This window comes from Anolis carolinensis, unplaced genomic scaffold, assembly GCF_035594765.1.
Source record: "Anolis carolinensis isolate JA03-04 unplaced genomic scaffold, rAnoCar3.1.pri scaffold_12, whole genome shotgun sequence".
In the NCBI taxonomy this organism is placed as follows: Eukaryota; Metazoa; Chordata; class Lepidosauria; order Squamata; family Dactyloidae; genus Anolis; species Anolis carolinensis.
Window position 1 is genome coordinate 13582028 of NW_026943823.1, and position 18142 is coordinate 13600169.

At 42.3% G+C, this 18142-nt stretch overlaps 1 protein-coding gene across 1 annotated transcript in view; it reads right to left on the reverse strand.

Moving 5' to 3' along the window:
• Window positions 1–6578: 6578 nt before the first annotated feature.
• Window positions 6579–18142, reverse strand: part of chrdl1 (chordin like 1) — a 31847-nt gene continuing 20283 nt past the window's right edge. The window contains exons 8-12 of the mRNA XM_003226398.4: window positions 16601–16775; window positions 13156–13350; window positions 11881–12048; window positions 10343–10432; window positions 6579–10211 (exon numbers count right to left, since the gene is read on the reverse strand). Of these exons, the coding sequence (XP_003226446.4) occupies window positions 10081–10211; window positions 10343–10432; window positions 11881–12048; window positions 13156–13350; window positions 16601–16775 (759 nt within the window). The 3' untranslated portion in view covers window positions 6579–10080. The remainder of the gene's footprint in view (window positions 10212–10342; window positions 10433–11880; window positions 12049–13155; window positions 13351–16600; window positions 16776–18142) is intronic.

Genomic DNA, 18142 nt, shown 5'->3' on the forward strand with positions numbered 1-18142 from the left:
AAAAAAATAGGTTGAGCTGGAACCTGAGAGTCATATCTAAATATTTGAATGGATGTCACATTGAAGATGGATTAAGCTTGTTTTATGATGTTCTAGATTCAAGATGCAGGTAAAGAGACTTTACCTAAACATTAGGAAAAACTTCCTAATGGTAACAACTGTTTAACAGTGGAAGATACTGCTTCGGAGTTTGATAAACTATCCTTCTCTGGAGATTTTAAAGCTGGATGGCCATCTGTCAGGAGGGCTGTGATTGTGTATTCTCATATAGTATAATAGGGTTGGACTGGATGGTCCTTGGGGTCCCAACTGTGTTTCTGTGACCCTTACAAAGGGACAAGTGGGATATGTAGTGAAATTCTCCACTCTCTGCACCAAGGTGTCTATTTCACTATATATAAAGTGTTGTGGCCCCTGGTGGCAAAGTGTGTTAAAGCGCTGAGCTGCTGAACTTGCAGACCAAAAGGTCCCAGGTTCAAATCCTGGGAGCGGAATGAGCACCCGCTGTTAGCCCCAGCTCCTGCCAACCTAGCAGTTTGAAAACATGCAAATGAGAGTAGATCAATAGGTACCACTCCGGCGGGAAGGTAATGGTGCTCCTTGCAGTCATGCCAGCCACATGACTTTGGAGGTGTCTACGGACAATGCTGGCTCTTCAGCTTAGAAATGGAGATGAGCACCAACCCCCAGAGTTGGTCACGACTGGACTTAACGTCAGGGGAAAATCTTTACCTTAAAATGTTGGGAAAAATAGCAGATAGAATAAAGGAGCCAACAGCCCTATAGAAACCCACTTCAGGATGCATCTACACCAGGCATGGGCAAAACTCTGGCCCTCCAGGTATTTTGGACTTCAAATCCCACAATTCCTAACAGTCCGTGGGAGTTGGAGTCCAAAGCACCTGGACGGCCGAAGTTTGCCTATGCCTGATCTACATTACTGAATCAATGCAGTTTCAGAACACTTTAACTGCCATGGCTCAATGCTGTGGAATCATTGAAGTTGTGATTTGATGAGGCACCAGCAAGGTTTGGGAGAGAAGGCTAGAGACTTATCAAACTACAACTTCCATAATTTCATTGCACCATTGCAGTGAGAGTGGAGTCCAATTGCATTCATTCTACAGTGTAGGTAATACTCTAAGCCATTCTTTACAGGGCTTAGAATCCTAGAGTTGGAAGAGACCTCGTGGGCCATCCAGTCCAACCCCATTCTGCTAAGAAGCAGGAAAATCACATTCAAAGCACCCCCAACAGATGGCCATCCAGCCTCTGCTTAAAAGTCTCCAAAGAAGAAACCTCCACCACACTCTGGAGCAGAAAGTTCCACTGCTGAACAGCCCTCACAGTGAGGAAGTTCATTCTAATGTTCAGGTGGAATCTCCTTTCATGTAGTTTGAAGCCCTTGTTGAAGCCCAGGGCAGCAGAAAACAAGCCAGCTCCCTCCTCGCTATGACTTTCCCTCTGATCTTGATCCATGGTCCTCATCATGTCTCTTCTCAACCTTCTCTTCTGCAGGCTAAATATGCCCAGCTTTTTAAGCCACTCCTCATAGGGCTTGTTCTCCAGACCCTTGATTTTTTTTAGTCGCCCTAATTTCCAGACTTCTGATCTTCTTGGTCAATCTTTCTTGAGCTGTGGTGCTCAAACCTGAATAGAATTCAGGTTTTGTATTCATTTATTTATTTAATTCATATCTTACATTTCTCCCCAAGATGATAGATAATCTGCTTGAAATAAGGAAGATGGAATAGACTTGCTGTTCTGTATGTGGAATTGCTCCACAGGGGAAGGATTTATTCCATCCAGTGACATTGGGCTTCACCTGTCATAAGATACCCGGTGCTGGATGTGCAAAGTTTTCCATTGCATGCACAAAAAGAGGAAAGCATGGCATGAAAGGAATGCCGGTGTTTATCTAAAAAGCCGTCTCTAAGATCTAAGCATTCTCCCAATTTTGTGTTTAGACAAAACAAACCTGATCTTCCTATCCCTCCGCTTGGCCAATCTCCTCTGTGAAACAAATGGAAATCATGACAAATGTTGCAAGGAACAGTACGGAAGTGCAGTTGCATGGAAAATGTGAGCACAAAGGAGAAACAAGACTTTGCTTTAATGCATATATTGCTGGGTTGAATACTGTTGGAAATAGCATCCTTCTCCAAGCCTCCTATACTAGTTATTTGTTGTGTATATAATTGAGATTGCTTACTCTATTGTACGTATATATTGGCATGCACATTTTTCACCCACATTTATGGCAGGCATCCTCAGACGTTGCAGGAAGCAGCCAGGCTTTGAAGCTGCAAAGCCATTCAGCGCTATTCAAGGTGACCTATTTATTTATTTATTTATTTATTTCTAGAATTTATACCCCGCCCTTCTCACCCGGGGGGACTCAGGGCGGCTTACACAGTTGGCAACATTTAATGCCAAGAACATAATAATAAAACAAAAACAGTACACATAATCAATTAAAACTATAAAAATACATCATTAAAATACATTATAAAAATTAAAACATATGTAAATTAGATCCATTGCAACATCAATTGCAACATTCACACTTGTCCCAAACCGAAAAGAGTTCTTTCTCACACGCTGGACCTTCCACAGATATATAAACCCCAATTGCCTAGTTTCCAACAGACCTCACAATCTCTGAGGATGCCTGCCATAGATGTGGGCGAAACGTCAGGAGAGAATGCTTCTGGAACATGGCCATACAGCCTGGAAAACTCACAGTAACCCATTATTGTTGATGTTGTTATTGTTGTTGTTGTTGTTGTTGTTGTTGTTGTTCTTCTTCTTCTTCTTCTTCTTCTTCTTCTTCTTCTTCTTCTTCTTCTTCTTCTTCTTCTTCTTCTTATGTTTATATTATACCATAACAATATACAATTATTATTATGTCTATATTTATATTATATTAAACCTCACTTTTTCTCTCCACAAAGGAGAATAAGAACTAACCAGAGCCCACCTTTAGGGTATTTTGGCAAAACATCTTCAATAATTGTAGTTCTTGAAGACTACTTCCAGTTTGGCATCAATTTTGTGCCAAATTTGCACACTTTCTCTGTGCAGAAGGCAGTGTTTTCTGCACAGAAATAATACAATATTTCTATCTGAAATATTATTTTCTGCACTTCAGATGTTGTTCCCTGTGCAGAAAATGTTTTTTGCACATAAAAAAATCAATGAGTTCATAGAAAGAGGCTTTGAATATTGCAAAGTAAGAGAATGAATACAACGTGAACCAGATAACAATGGGAGATATATTCCTGGACTTACTATGGAAATGGGAAATTATGGGTAATAGTAAGCCTATTGAAATGCACAGTGTCTGGTGGAAGCATACTATAGAATTGTGGGGGAGGACCTTGGAAATTCCTACAGAGAACACTTTTCTAGCATTTCTAAGTTCTCAGGCGTGAACTGTGGTCAATTTTTGATGGAAGTACACCTTAGCGTCATGTTGGAAGACATAGAAAATTCCTAGGGAGAACATATTTGTTGAATGTGGGTAAGTGAAACCATAGTCCCACAAATATGGGGATCGTATTGTACTAACCACCCCAATCTTCAGGGGGAAAAACACACACAAGCACTAGGTGGACTATGTATGTATGTATGTGTGTGTGTGTGTGTGTGTGTGTGTGTGTGTGTGTGTGTGTGTATATATATATATATATATATATATATATATATATATATATATATATATGGAATGGAAACTTTGACTCTCACAACTGTTTTGGTACAGAGCAATTTGATCTGCAGAGGCTCAGCTATTTTTGTTCTCCTTTGTTTATATCTTTAGTGCTCTTCCTTTCTTTCTGTCTTTCTTTCTTGGAAACGTGCATGCTTTTATCTTTATGTTTATCTTGAATGGAATGAAGTCGTCCAAGGAAAATGCATCAGAAGGGACATATGTGCTCATAAGGCAACATCCTCTATGCACATACCTGAAGGCACATACACACACACACGCACACACACACACACGAGTGAACAATCGTTCTTTCTTATTCATTGCTGTTGGCACTGACTCTGGGTCTCAGCCAGGAGGTACTCTGGTAGCCCTACCTGGAAATGGCAGAGACGGAGCCAAGAAACCTCCGCTCTCCAGCCCTTCTTCCCAGATCATTCACCTAATGCAGGGGTCCTCAACCTTTTTAAAACAGAGGACTGGTTCACGGTCCTGTAGACTGTTTGTGGGGTGAGGAGGGAGGGAGAGACTATAGCACAGCAGGTTAAACCACCAGCTATAAAAGATCTTGCCAACTGGAAGGTTGACAGTGCAAGCTGTGGGCTGGGTGAGCTCCCACTGCCAGCCTAGGTAAAGGTAAAGGTTTCCCCTGACGTTAAGTCCAGTCATGTCTGACTCTAGGGGTTGGTGCTCATCTCCATTTCTAAGCTGAAGAGTCGGCATTGTCCGTAGACACCTCCAAGGTCATGTGGCCGCATGGAGCGCTGTTACCTTCCTGCCGGAGCAGTACCTATTGATCTACTCACATTTGCATGTTTTCGAACTGCTAGGTTGGCAGAAGCTGGAGCTAACAACGGGCACTCACTCCGCTCCTGGGATTTGAACCTGGGACCTTTTGGTCTGCAAGTTCAGCAGCTCAGTGCTTTAACACACTTCGCCACCGGGGCTCCTATCAGCCTAGCTTCTGCCTATCTAGCAGTTCGAAAACAGCAATGTGAGTAAATAAATAGGAATTGCTTTAGTGGGGAGGTAAAAGGCACCCCTGAAAAACATGCCAGCGGTTCAATTGACAGCTCCTCAGTGTGGAAGAATGGAACAACATCACCTCCCCACGGCCGAGTGAAGCGTAGCCTCCAAATGCCTCTGTTTAGGCATTGTCTGTCTCTGTCAATTGTATAATAGCATTGAATGTTTGCCATATATATGTACCTGTAATCCGCTCTGAGTCCTCTCGGGGAGATAGAGCAGAATATAATAAAGTATACTATTATTATATTATAGTTCGTTGTTGTTTTGATGTTGTTGTCATGTGCCTTCAAGTCGTTTCAGACTTAAGGTAACCCAATTACCGTGTTTTCTTGTAAAGATGTATTCAAAGGGGATTTGCCTTTGTCTTCCTTTGAGGCTGAGAGAGTGGGAGTTGCCTCAAGTCACCCAGTGGGTTCAGAGCCAGTCTGAGGTTTGAACCTTTGTGCCACGCTTTCTGAATTCCTTCCCTCTCTGTTTCCTATCTACCTTGCTTCCTTCCATTTCTCCTTCCCTCTTTTTCCTACCTCCTTTTTATTTTTCTTTCTTTCTCCCCTCCCCCCTCCCTCCATTTTGGAGGGAGCAAGAATCGTATGGAGGGGATTCCCTCTGTTGTTGGAGTTCAGCAAGAAGCTGGGGATTTCTCAGAGAATGAGGGGGATGATGGGTCTCCAACTGAGGAGACCGTGTGTGATTGGGATGAATTGCAGGCCTTAGATCAGAGAGATGTGCAGGCAGTTGAAGATGAGACAGAAGATGTTTTGGATTCCAATGTTCATTCCTTAGCAACAGGGAAAAAAGAAATTGGTGAAAGGTCCATTTCTCTTGGGAATTGGCCTTCAGCTGATGGGAAGTTTTCCTGTGATATCATTTTCCTGTGTCTGGATGGAGGGAGTGATGGATAGATTGATTAGGCATTGAGAAAGATTCCATGAGAAATCCTTGAAACTCAAGTGTGTGAGGTATGATTTCATGGCTTCTTGGTTGGGCTTGGGCTTAAATTAAGTGATGTTTACTTGGTGTCTCTCAGAACAGACAATGTTGCCAAAAGGTTCTGGTTCCTGTCTCAGCTCTCAAGTTCATTATTCAAGTTCCCTGGGTATGCCTATGTTTCTGAAAGAGTTTTGCCTTGGGAAAAAAATCTGCTTTCATGCTTATGGATTTATGCCTGTGATCTTGACTCCCTTGATTTCATGTACCTTGCCATTTTTGGACTACTGCTCTTTTGTATATGGACTACAGTGTTCCCTCACTTTTATTGCTGGGGCTAGGTTCCAGGACCACCCGCAATAAGTGAAAATCCGCAAAGTAGGGACACTATATTTATTTTAATATTTATACATTATTTATACACTATTTTAAGACTTTATCAACCAATTGTGTGTTGATAAATTGCCTCCTTCTCCTCCTGTTGCTGCTTGGCCTCCTTTTCTCTCCCTTTGGCTTCTCCTTCCTCCCTTCCTTAGGCTGTAAATTGTAATTTTTTTTATGATTTATAGTAGTATTTTAGAGTTTATTGAAAACCGCAAAACAGCGAATCTGCGAAAAGTGAACTGCAAAGTAGTGAGGGAACACTTTATTACTATTTTATAGCTCCTTTTCTACTGCTCTTTTGGGAAATGTTTTTCCCGTTGTGCATGCTTTTCTTAATAAACTGCTGTAGTTAATATTACTGATAAAGGGTGCTAGGAGTCATAGTCCAAAAGAGCCATTGCTCTTCCACCTTAATGGGACCGACTTCTGGATCCCATTGAGCAAGGCTTTCAAATTCTCAATCTTTTGCCAATGAAATAGACATCCAAGTGGCACACTTTGCACTCATCCCATGAAAGACAAAACTCGGTTTGAAACAACTCTGAGTGTATTAATTTATAAAAGTGATAGAACAAGTACATAAATAATGGTTACAAGTTAAATGTCTTGGGAAAGGTGGCGGAAGGAAGGTGGAACTCAATCCAAAGGCAGGTCGGGATGTATATTGGTTAATTGTAAGCAAGTTCTCGCCATCTTGGTTCTTCAAGAGAAGCTCCTGTACAAATAAATACACACCCTGTATCCCACCTGTCCCAGCACAGTACATATCATCTGTCTTCCAAAAATAATCACAATAATTAAAAAGAACATACTGTACAGCAATCTTTCCACCCATCCTGTCCTCACCCCACAGTGGTATGTTCCAAAAAAGTGGCAGACCACCGAATCCATTACAAATTAGACCCAAGTGCTTACGAGAAGGCAAAGTGTATATTGCATTGCGGAGATGTGTATACAGTGGGCCATTGGTATCCAGTGGGGTTTGGCTCCAGGGTCCCCGGTGGATACCAAAATCTGTGAATGCCCAAGTTTTATTATATAGGTTGGCGCAGTAAAATGGCAAAGTCCTCTTTATATAAAACGGCAGACAACTCGAACAAGTGCCAGAGAGACCGAGGATCAGTGAAATGGCGGGAGGCTATAGCAGGATATGCTGGTGCATGAACTCGACATGCAGCAAAATCAAACTTTGATTTCGGGATTTTATTTTTCTAAATATTTTTGAGTCGTGGTTGGCTGAATCCATTGATATAGAGGACTGACTGTATTGCTTTAGATTTCAGGACAATGACCTTGTGGACTACGCTGGCTTCGTTAAATCAACATCTAGCCCTGCCTCTGACTTCGGTTGCATCTGCACTGTAGAATTAATGCAGTCTGACACCACTTTCACTGCTTAATGCTATTTTTAATTGTGTCAGAAGCTACTTGAGAACATACCGCAAGTCGCTTCTGGTGTGAGAGAATTGGCTGTCCTTAGAGAGGTTGCCCAGGGGATGCCTGGATGTGTTACCATGCTGCTTGGAGGCTTCTCACATGTCCCCACAAGCTAGAGCTGACAGATAGGAGCTCACCCCATCTTGTGGATTCAAACTGGCAACCTTCAGGTCAGCAGTACAGCCGGTACTAGGGTTTAACCCACTGCAGCTCTATGCTTAATGCTATGAAATGATGGGAGTTGCAGATGGGTGAGGCACCAGCACTATTTTGCAGGATCTTATAAAATGACGACTCCCTGGACTCCTTAGCACTGAGCCTTGGCAGTAAAAAAGGTGTGAAACCACATTAATTCAACCTTGTAGATGCTGACAAATATCGAAATTGTAAGTTGGTTCTGGTGCAGCATCCATTATGGTTACTTTGTCAAGCTTTTCCTGAATCAACCCAGAGACACAATCAGCTCACCCTTTTCCATCAGTGGCTCTCCATCAGACTAAATACACATTAATTCGGGACATAATCTTTCACTGATTTCATTCTCAAAGGAAATAAGTTTGCCATTTGTTCTCCCCTTTACAAGAGAGCCTTTTAAAATATGCAATTTTGAAAAATTGCTTGCAGTTTGGGATTTCTTTCATACAAAATACACAAGTTATTTTTTTTTTGCACAGAAACAGAACCTGGGGGCTTGTTCTGCGCAAAAATGGCAAAGGTTATTTTATAACAGCATGTGCATATGGTTTCTTGCAGAAAAACCTGTGCAGAAAAGATTGTTTCCTGTGCAAGAACAAAAATTGAAAGTTTCATGCAGAATATAGGCACGAAGTACAGAAGTTCTTGCCAGGCCAGAATTCTCATTAGGGTTTACTGATACTTTGGAAACTAAATGCTCAACCCCCTTCCAAATATTCTTTCCATCTCTACCACCTAGCTGAATTTTTTTTTGCACTGGCTGGCAGAAGTTCTCCATGGTTTTTGGCAGAATCTCCTTTCAGAGATATTGGGTGTATCTACACAAGGCATGGGTAACCTTTGGCCCTCCAAGTGGATTTCAACTCCCACCATTCCCGTGAGTCTGGCAACAAGTTAAGCATTTATAAAGAATTATGGGACATCTGGATGATAGGCATCCCATTTTCCCACTCCAATGGGTTGTATTTACTCTTTTTGGAAATGGAAATTCCCAAAAGATTATATCTTGTGTTCCAAAAATGTTGGCCAATATTACTATCACCAACTCGAGGTTAGCCACTGAACCAATTGGTGATTTTCCAATGTGTTGTCTCACTACTCAACCATTCATTCCATAGGTCTACTCTTGCTAGAAAAAACCAACAGGGAGTGTATCTACATTGTGGAATGAATGCAGTATGACCCCACTTTAACTGCCATGGCTCAATGCTATGGGATACCGGGTGTTGTAGTTTTACAAGTACTTAAGCCATGTGTTATCGAAGGCTTCCATAGCCGGAATCACTGGGTTGCTGTGAGTCACTGTGAGACAGGGGAATTCCAGACAAGAAGCAATCAGGGGTAGTTGACACCTCCCAATGAAGGATTCCCCGAGGTAGGAAGCAGCCAGGCTCTGAAGCTGCAAGGCTATTCAATGCTAATCAAGCTGGCCAATTGCAACATACACACAGACAAGAGTTCTTTCTTCCACTCTGAACATTTCAGAGGTATATAAAGCCCACTTGCCTAGTTTTCAACAGACCTCACGACCTCTGACAATGCCTGCCAAAGATGTGGGTGAAACATCAGGAGAGAATGCTTCTGGAACATAGCCATACAGCCTCGAAAACTCACAGCAACCCAGTACTTAAGCCTTCTCTGCCAAAGAGTGTTGGTTCCTTGCTAAACGGCAACTCCCATAGCATTCAGCCAAGGCAGTTAAAGTGGTGTTGAACTGCAGTGCAGATGCACTCCGAGGGGAGACGTTGTTGATTGCAGAGAAAGAACAAAATACCAATCTATGTGATTAAAACAAAAAAAGCATATGCAGGTTTGTGTTAAAGGTTGTGTACATCACTAACAGGGTATCAGTTACTGTCTTCAACTAACAAGAAATAGCTTTCTGCTCATTATGAGCCTGGTCTGAACTTTTCCAAAACCTTTAAGGAATGACATTGAAACACACCTTTTTATCCCTTCCAAGCTTCGGTGGGGAATGGGACCCAGCATTTTTGGACTGCAGGACCCATAATTCCCCAGCTCACTGTCTGGGTAGTTAAGGGACTTATAGTTTCCCAAAACCTATGTGTGCCAGGCTCTGAGAGTATATGAGGTTTTCTGTTTGGACAAACAGGAAGATTGAAAGGCCAGATCTGGGCACAAAGCTGCAAGTTGTCATTTCCCAGGACTTTATAAGCTCTGAATAATGTAGAGTATTTTAGAGGGTTTTATGGAGAGGGATTGAAAGGCCAGAGCTATAAATATTGTTTTGCATGAGATGAATGTTGTCTTGCAGGGGAGGTTTGGTCTTTTGGGCGCTGGCAAGCAAAATCCGCCCGCAGTCCAGCTGCAGATCCAGGTCTTCCTCCGTTTCCCTTTTCAGTGCGGTCCTTTCTCCTCCTCCTCCTCCTTTTCCTTCCTTAACAGTGGTCCTTCTCAGACTTTTCGAGGTACAACACCTTCACCAGGTCTTCCAGTTCAGTCCTGCACAGCCGGCTCTCGCACATCTGGCTTATCTGGGCCTCTCCTTCGCTGAAGATCTTCCACTGGCCTGAAACAGGGAAAACCAAAAAGCATCCCTCACTACGATGTCAAGACAAGAAGTCACAGCCAATGGGATTTTGCATGATGATAATAAGACCTCCCCCACCTTTGTTTCCTCAAAAATAGACACTGACTTACTCAGAGTAGTCTTTGTGATCTTCTTAAAGTGGGGAAGCTGTCTGAATTCACTCTTGGATACGGTCTCCGTATTGAAATGGCTCAGGATACCTGCAGGTCAAGAATGGTGAATTTGTCGAGGTCATGTACAATTCCATATTAGAAAAATTCAAAAATCTGCCCCCAAATGAGAAAAAAGTCAGCCCTCTCTCAGTGCTAAGTCCAGGAATTCACAAATAAACATATGAATCAGGCATCTCCTTGATTCTTCCTGGAATGAGAAGGCAAGGCAATAGGAGAACTTCTCTTGGGGCGCATCTACATTGTGGAATGAATGGAGTTTGACCTAATGGCTCAGCGCTATGGAATCATGGGAATTGTAGTTTTACAAGGTCTTTAGTTTTCTCTGCCAAAGACTTCTGGTGCCCCCCTTAATTACAACTCCCAGGATTCAATTAAAGCAGTGAAAAGAGGTGTTAAACTGCATTCATTCTACAGTGTAGATGCACCTCTGAATGCTACTTGAAGATCCTAAAAGGATATATCATATTAGCCACTATTGAGCTAGCATTAAAATATTTCATGTTTGTTTTAAATGTAGCATTTCAAGCACAGCAAGAGAGTAAAGTGAAGAAATTTCTGCTCCAAGCATGGAGCCCTAATGCTTTTAAGTATGTTCTAACAGATGTCCCATTAAAATTTAAAACTGGATCTACACTAGCATATATCCCAGGATCTGATTCCAGATTATCTGCTTTGAACAGGATTATGTGAGTCTACACTGCCAGATAATCAGGGATAATAAGATAATCTGGGATCAGATCCTGGGATATAGGGCAGCGTGGAAGGGGGCTAAGGCCCCTTTTACACTGCCATATAAAATCCAGATTAAAATCTGGCAGTGTAGACTCTGATAATCCAGTTCAAAGCAGATTTTCTGCCTTGATAATCTGGTTTATATGGCAGTGTACAAGAGCCCTCAGATGTAGAGTAGATCCAGTGCTTAGGACTGTGTTGTGTTTTGAAGGAACAGATGTGGACGTTCTTTAGCCCTGTGTTAGAATCCCAGGTAAGTTCTGTGGCTGAGAGACTGTGACTTGCCCACTGGGTCTTCATGGCTGAGATGAGATTTGAACCCTGGTCTCCAAAGTAGTGATTTCAGTGCACAAACCATTCCTCCATGCTGTCTCTCAATATTAATATTAAGCATTACGTTAAACCATTTAGTCTTTGAAAATGACTAAATGGTTTAATGTAAAAGATATATAGGGATTGATGGCTATCCTACTTTTGACCTCTCAAATCTGGGAATGTGAAGATTGCTTATGATGTTTCATTGTGAAGTCGGTTTTTCCACCAACTTGCTATGCTCCAGATATGTTGGACTACACTTTTCATTGTCACTGACTAGCTGGGGCTTATGGGACTTGCAGTCCAAGTCACCTAAAAGATATTGAGTGTAAGAAGCTTGCTTTAAGGGATTGTAAGAGTTTGTTGCATCAGGTTGGCTGCAAAGGTCTAACATGGCTAGTTTTTGAAAGAGAACCTGCTCTGCTCACCTTTCCTAATGGTCCAGACATGGACCTCCACCTGGGATGGCTGATCTGTCTCCAAAGCAATTTTTCGGACAATTTCTCCTTCTTCTGCTAGAACGGCTTCGTAAACCGGAAGGGTCTCTTCCCCACAGTAATATTCTTTACTGTCAAGCTCCTGACTTTCCATTTCGTCTGCAAGAGAAACAAACAATTGATGGCTCTGGAGGTCGTATTGTATTTTAATTTCACATTTAAAATTATTTCAATAGTGCAAATGGCTTAATTCCAGTCTGAAGTTGACCTTTGGTATACTTTTAGGCAAATCACTGAGTCTGAGTTTGATCCAATACAACAGCCAGTATAATGATCTTGTTTGCTGTGCACTAATTTTGTTGTGTATCAAATAATAATAATAATAATAATAATAATAATAATAATAATAATAATAATAATAATAGTCCTAGAAACTTGGGAAATGTCTGACATGTGATCCAATACAACAGCCAGCATAATGATCTTGTTTGCTGTGCACTAATCTTGTTGTGTATCTAATAATAATAATAATAATAATAATAATAATAATAATAATAATAATAATAATAAAAAGGTTTGGATCATAGATGTCGCCATCCCAGGTGACAGTCGCATTGACAAAAAACAACAGGAAAAACTCAGCTGCTATCAGGACCTCAAGATTGAACTGCAAAGACTCTGGCAGAAACCAGTGCAGGTGGTCCCGGTGGTGATGGGCACATTGGGTGCCGTGCCAAAAGATCTCAGCCGGCATTTGGAAACAATAGACATTGACAAAATTACGATCTGCCAGCTGCAAAAGGCCACCCTGCTGGGATCTGCGCGCATCATCCGAAAATACATCACACAGTCCTAGACACTTGGGAAGTGTTTGACTTGTGATTTTGTGATATGAAATCCAGCATATCTATCTTGTTTGCTGTGTCATAATAAAATAATAATAATAATAACAATAATAATATAGCAGCAGCAGCAATCACAACAGTGTTACATTAGAAGCAGGGACTTTTTTGTAGCAGCTCCAATATAATAGTTCTCCCTTCTGTTGGATCGCGCAGTGCCGTATCTGTCAACCACAGTGCAATTATGGCCATTGCTCATTTGGAAGAGCTGTGGCCAGTCAATACATAAAGTGGCCAGTAATTTTAAAAGCTCACTGAGAGGTTAGCATTTTGCTATGCATCTGTTTTTTACTTGCTTGCAAAATTGCACAGATCTTGGGACACGAGGATACCCTTAAACTCAAAGTGATGTTATCATCCCTACCTGGACAGACTTTGCAGCACTTCCCTTCAATTTTCTGTGGCTGCTTGCAGGGATATTGTTCGGGGCAGTTGATCTTTTTGCATTCTTGCTTGGTGACGTTGCAGGTACACAAGACGCATTCCACGATTCCATAGGAGCGTAGGTTCGGGTGCCAGGACTCTCCATGGGAGTAGGTTTTCCCATTGGAAACACACACTGGGATGGAGAAAAGCCACAGAGATATTAGGAGACATTGACACCAGGACATAATGGCTTCACTCTCAACTCTTGGCTACCTCTCATGATGTACCATGGTCCGGAACATGGAAAAATAACATTTTTAATCATTAACATCATCATTATCTTGCTTTCTTCTCCATTATCTCGCTTTCCTCTCCTAGAGGAGACTTATTTGTTTCTTCTACAGCCATGTTGCATTGCTGAATGCCTTATAGTCAGTTCTGACTGAAGGTGACCCCAAGGGAAATCTATTGCACAGTTTTCTGGGCTTCCTTTGAGGCTGAGAGAGTGTGACCTGCCCCATGGCAGGGTAAGGATTTGGACCCTGTTCCCCATAGTTGGAACCCAACACTCAAATCATCACACCAGTTCCATACCTTGAATTAAGAACCACTGCACTCAGGACATAGGACATTACAGGTTACAGCAAACATCCCAGGGTTCCTTTCTCTTTCCATTTGCAGGACCTCATCCACTGCCTCTCCCTTAACCCTTTCCTGTCCTTTCCTATGGCACACAAGAGAGGAACAGACTGGAGAGATTTGGGGAGAATTTTCCCCTGACATTAAGTCTAGTCATGTCTGACTCTGGGGTTGGTGCTCATCTCCATTTCTAAGCTGAAGAGCTGGCATTGTCCATAGACACCTTCAAGGTCATGTGGCCGGCATGACTGCATAGAGCACCATTATCTTTCCACTGAAGCGGTACCTATTTATTCACATTTGCATGTTTTCGAACTATTAGGTTGGCAGAAGCTGGAGCTGACAGTGGGAGCGTACTCCACTCTCCGGATTCGAACTGCCGACCTTTTGGTCAGCAAGTTTGCCAGCTCAGCACTTTAATCCACTGCGCCACCAGGGGTTTAGACCCACTGAATTCAATGAGATGCACTGCTAGGTTAGTAGGACTGCAGAGTTTTAAAAAATCCCTTTTGCATTAGGATGCTTACAATGGTCGAAAAGCTGGAGGCACAGCGATATAGACCGAGCAGTGAGGAATCTACAAACAAAATCTGGGAAACCCATTTGGCTTGGCTAGCATGCAAATGAGCCTTTTGGGGGGTCTCCACAACAGCTGCGGTGAACTTCATGGCTGCCGATCTGGAATCCCAGGAATTTGGAGTTGTGCAGCATGGAGCCAAAAGTAGGACAAGAAGGCTTTTGAGTGCTGTTAGACCTGACTCCATCTCCCTGTCAGCCATAGCATCTTCTTTTATTTCCATCAGCAACTCAATGCTAAATTAGGGGACATGGGGTGCATCTACATTGTAAAATAAATGCAGTTTGAAATGCCATGGCTCGGTGCAATGGAATCCTGGGAGTCATGGTAGTCAAAGAGGAGTCAAACCACATTAATTCTACAGTGGAGATGCAGTCATGGTTCCAAGGCACACTTTTGCTAAACATATCCCAAACCATTTTTAATAAAATGGACATGAATTAAGCTTATTCAGTCAACTTTTACATTTTGGTTGCAATTCTCTTGGGATTGTAAATGAGAGCGACCGCCGTTAATGCTAATGTCATTACACTTCCCAATGGTGTACAAGGCATGTAACACAATGTTTTTGTCCAACCATTGCCTAATGGATGGTGTGAAATTAAGATGGTTGGGAAAATTGAGCACTTCTCAAAATGGAGGGCCCTTTGGGCATGTCGGGTCACACACTCTCAGCTTGGAAAACCGCACAATAGGGCCACCATAAGTCCGAAATGGATTGAAATGCACACCGTAACGATTCTAGGAGTAGTGGTACAGAAATCCTCACAAAGAGAGGTTTTTTTTAGTTTTAGCATGCTCTCCACCAGCAAGAAAACTCAGATGCCCAAATAGAGTACATTTTTTCTCTGTCTGAAAGTACACTGTGCCATAAGACCCCTAAATTCTGTGTGAAGTTAGATCTCCGGTTAATTAATAACACTCCTGTTAATTAGAATGAACCAAATGCAGAGAGGCAAAGACTCTGTGCACATTCCAGAGGGATTTTTTCTTCTTTATCTATCCAAAAAGGAGTGCCCGAGTTCGCCTGACGTGGTCTGGTGCATGGGAAATGTGCTATTCATTTGGTGGCTTTTTATGTACCGGAGCCAATTGGTTAAAAATTGCTTTGATGATAGAGTAGTGTGTGAACCGGAGGTCGGAGGAACAGGAGCAGGCGGGGACTTTGGGATCCGACATGAAACGCCGTCCCGCCGGAATGTTATTCCATGATTGTTCAGGTGGATAATAAAGACTCCACGGCCAACATTCCTTCAGGGAGTTAATACCTGGAAAGATTAGTTGGCCATAAATCAAATGCTTTTAACATGTTCTGGGCCACATTCGAGAGCCCATGGACTGTTGGTTTTGCATTGAATGGCTTTCTCAACATCAAAATGTTTTTTTAAAAGTATTTTGGGTTTCATCCTCCAAATCTTCCAGATCATTCAAAATACCAGCTCAAAAATCCTATGGGGATTTCAGGCCTTGGCAATTATGCAGGGGGCATGGGACTATTTTGATATTCCTTATGGTTGTTCTGGAATGTTATTTTTTTGCTATCATTTTGGCTGCTTTTTAACATTTACACAGTATAACCCCACGTCCACAAATACATTTCAGGATTTCCAAAACTGCTAATAGTAGTGAACCTTACTAAAAAAAACAGTTTCTAGTCAAAGCATACTATAGATCTGGAGGGCCTATTATATTCTCCATTGCAATTCTATAGTCAACTGCCAGTGGAAACACCATGGAATTGCCTGGATGGCCTAGAAAATGCCTAATTAGGATGTATTTTATTAGACACTAGCTTGGGGACCCGGCGGTGCCCGGGTTATTTGAAAAAGGCATTATTTGTCTTTGAATGTTATGTATTCTCAGTTTGGAGTGGGTGAACTACAATTCCCCAAACCTGCCAGTATTCAAAGTTGGCCATTTTGGGTCTGTGTACCAAGTGTGTCCAGAGCTGTCATCGCCTGGCTGCAGTGCTGTCTGGATGGGGATGAACTACTACAACTCCTAGATTTCCGGGCAATTATCCCAAAACATCTGCCAGTATCCACAGCAGGCAATGTTGAGTCTGTGTGCCCAGTTTGGTGCAAATCCGTCGTTGACTGGGTTCAGTGCTCTTTGGATGCAGGTGAACTACAACTCCCAAAATCAAGGCCCATTCCCACAAATACCGCTGTGGTTGCCCATCTCTAACCCAACACTCAAGAACCCAACTCTGAAGAGATCTCTCTACCTCGTCCGTGTTTGTGTTTGTTGTTGAGGACAATCTTAACAATGGTTCCCGACGCTTGCTGCAAATCCGGCAAGGCTCCTCTGTTGCTTCGGCCTCCAGTGAACCGTGGGAGGTTGGCGACTGGCCTGGGATTGCTGGGCAGCGGGTCATAATGGGACCGATGTGGGGAATGTCTCTGTATGAGGAGAGAGAGAGAGAGAGAATAGGAGTGAGGGATTTTCATGATAACTGAAGGTCCAGGAGCTTTTGTTTTTCTTGGGAACATATTCCAAAATGTGTCCAGTCTCTCTTGCAAAACCCCAAATAAACCCACAGCAACTTATAGCACCACTGCTTATTCTGGCAGAAACTTTGGGTTGGCAACCTCAGAGGCAACCAACAGCCAACGAAGATGATGGACAAGCGCATAGAGATATAAAATAAATAATCCCCAGCAAGAACACAAACATTGAGGGATACATTTACAATGAGTCAGTGAAATGTTTACACTTGGTTTGTTTGTTTTTTTGCAGTTAACTAAATAACTTGGAAAGCCCCCTTGGTCCTTTCAAAGGTCAGAGGAATGGTCCAGCGCCTGAGGTCCTCAGATCTCTTCGGAAGGCAAGCTGCTACTTCTGGGAGTGTCCTCATGTAAATATCACACCACAAAGGGTTTTGGAAAGTTGCTTCTGGCCAAGAGAGTGACCTTTTCTTTCTGTTTTCTGCATTGTTCTATCAACTTCACATCTCATAATGTTGGCTCATTTCTAGCCTAACTTCTTGAGATGTATTGCATCCAAAGACAATCCTATTTCGACATCGTTTTTTTTGCCTCCATCCATTCTGTTCCAACCCAGTCAAAACAGACATTGGGAATAAGTTTGGAAGTACTTATTTTGGAGTGATTGTGCTGGAGGACCTACAGTCCCTAGAGAAGTGTTCTCTCTAGGAAATTCTAGTTTCTCCAGCATGTCCTTATGAGAACATACCACAAAGTCATAATGGAGGACCTATAGATTCCTAGAGATTACATATTAATCTGCGAATAATCCAGTCTGCAAAAGCGAAACGTGCAATTGTAGAGGACTAAATGTATATGGAAAGTTACATGCTGTAGGTGTCAATAAGTAATTCCATCTTAAGTTTTCAAATTTTAAGATTAGACGATTTGATTTAACAAGGCCCTTCTGTCCTTGTTTGATTACAGCTCCCATCATTGCTCTGGAGGACTCTGGATTCGGAACAGCTTGAGTCAGTCTCTGTTCTCTGACTACAAAAGGCAAAACATCCCTTCAGACCCACAAATCCATACCCAAATTCAATGAGTAACTGATATTCAGAGGAAAGGTTTTGCCTGAAGGGAGAACAGGCTAAACACTTCATAACAAGGGAGTAGGCCTGTCTCTGCTATGGTTTTGGGGTCTGCATTATGAAACCATACTGTAAGATTTCCAGTCCAGCAGAACTGATTGGTAAAGCAGTGCCCTTGGAAGCCAAGGCGCCGCATTTTGAAATGTTAGCAGCAAAAATAACAAAAGGTAAACAAAGGCCGATAAGCACACA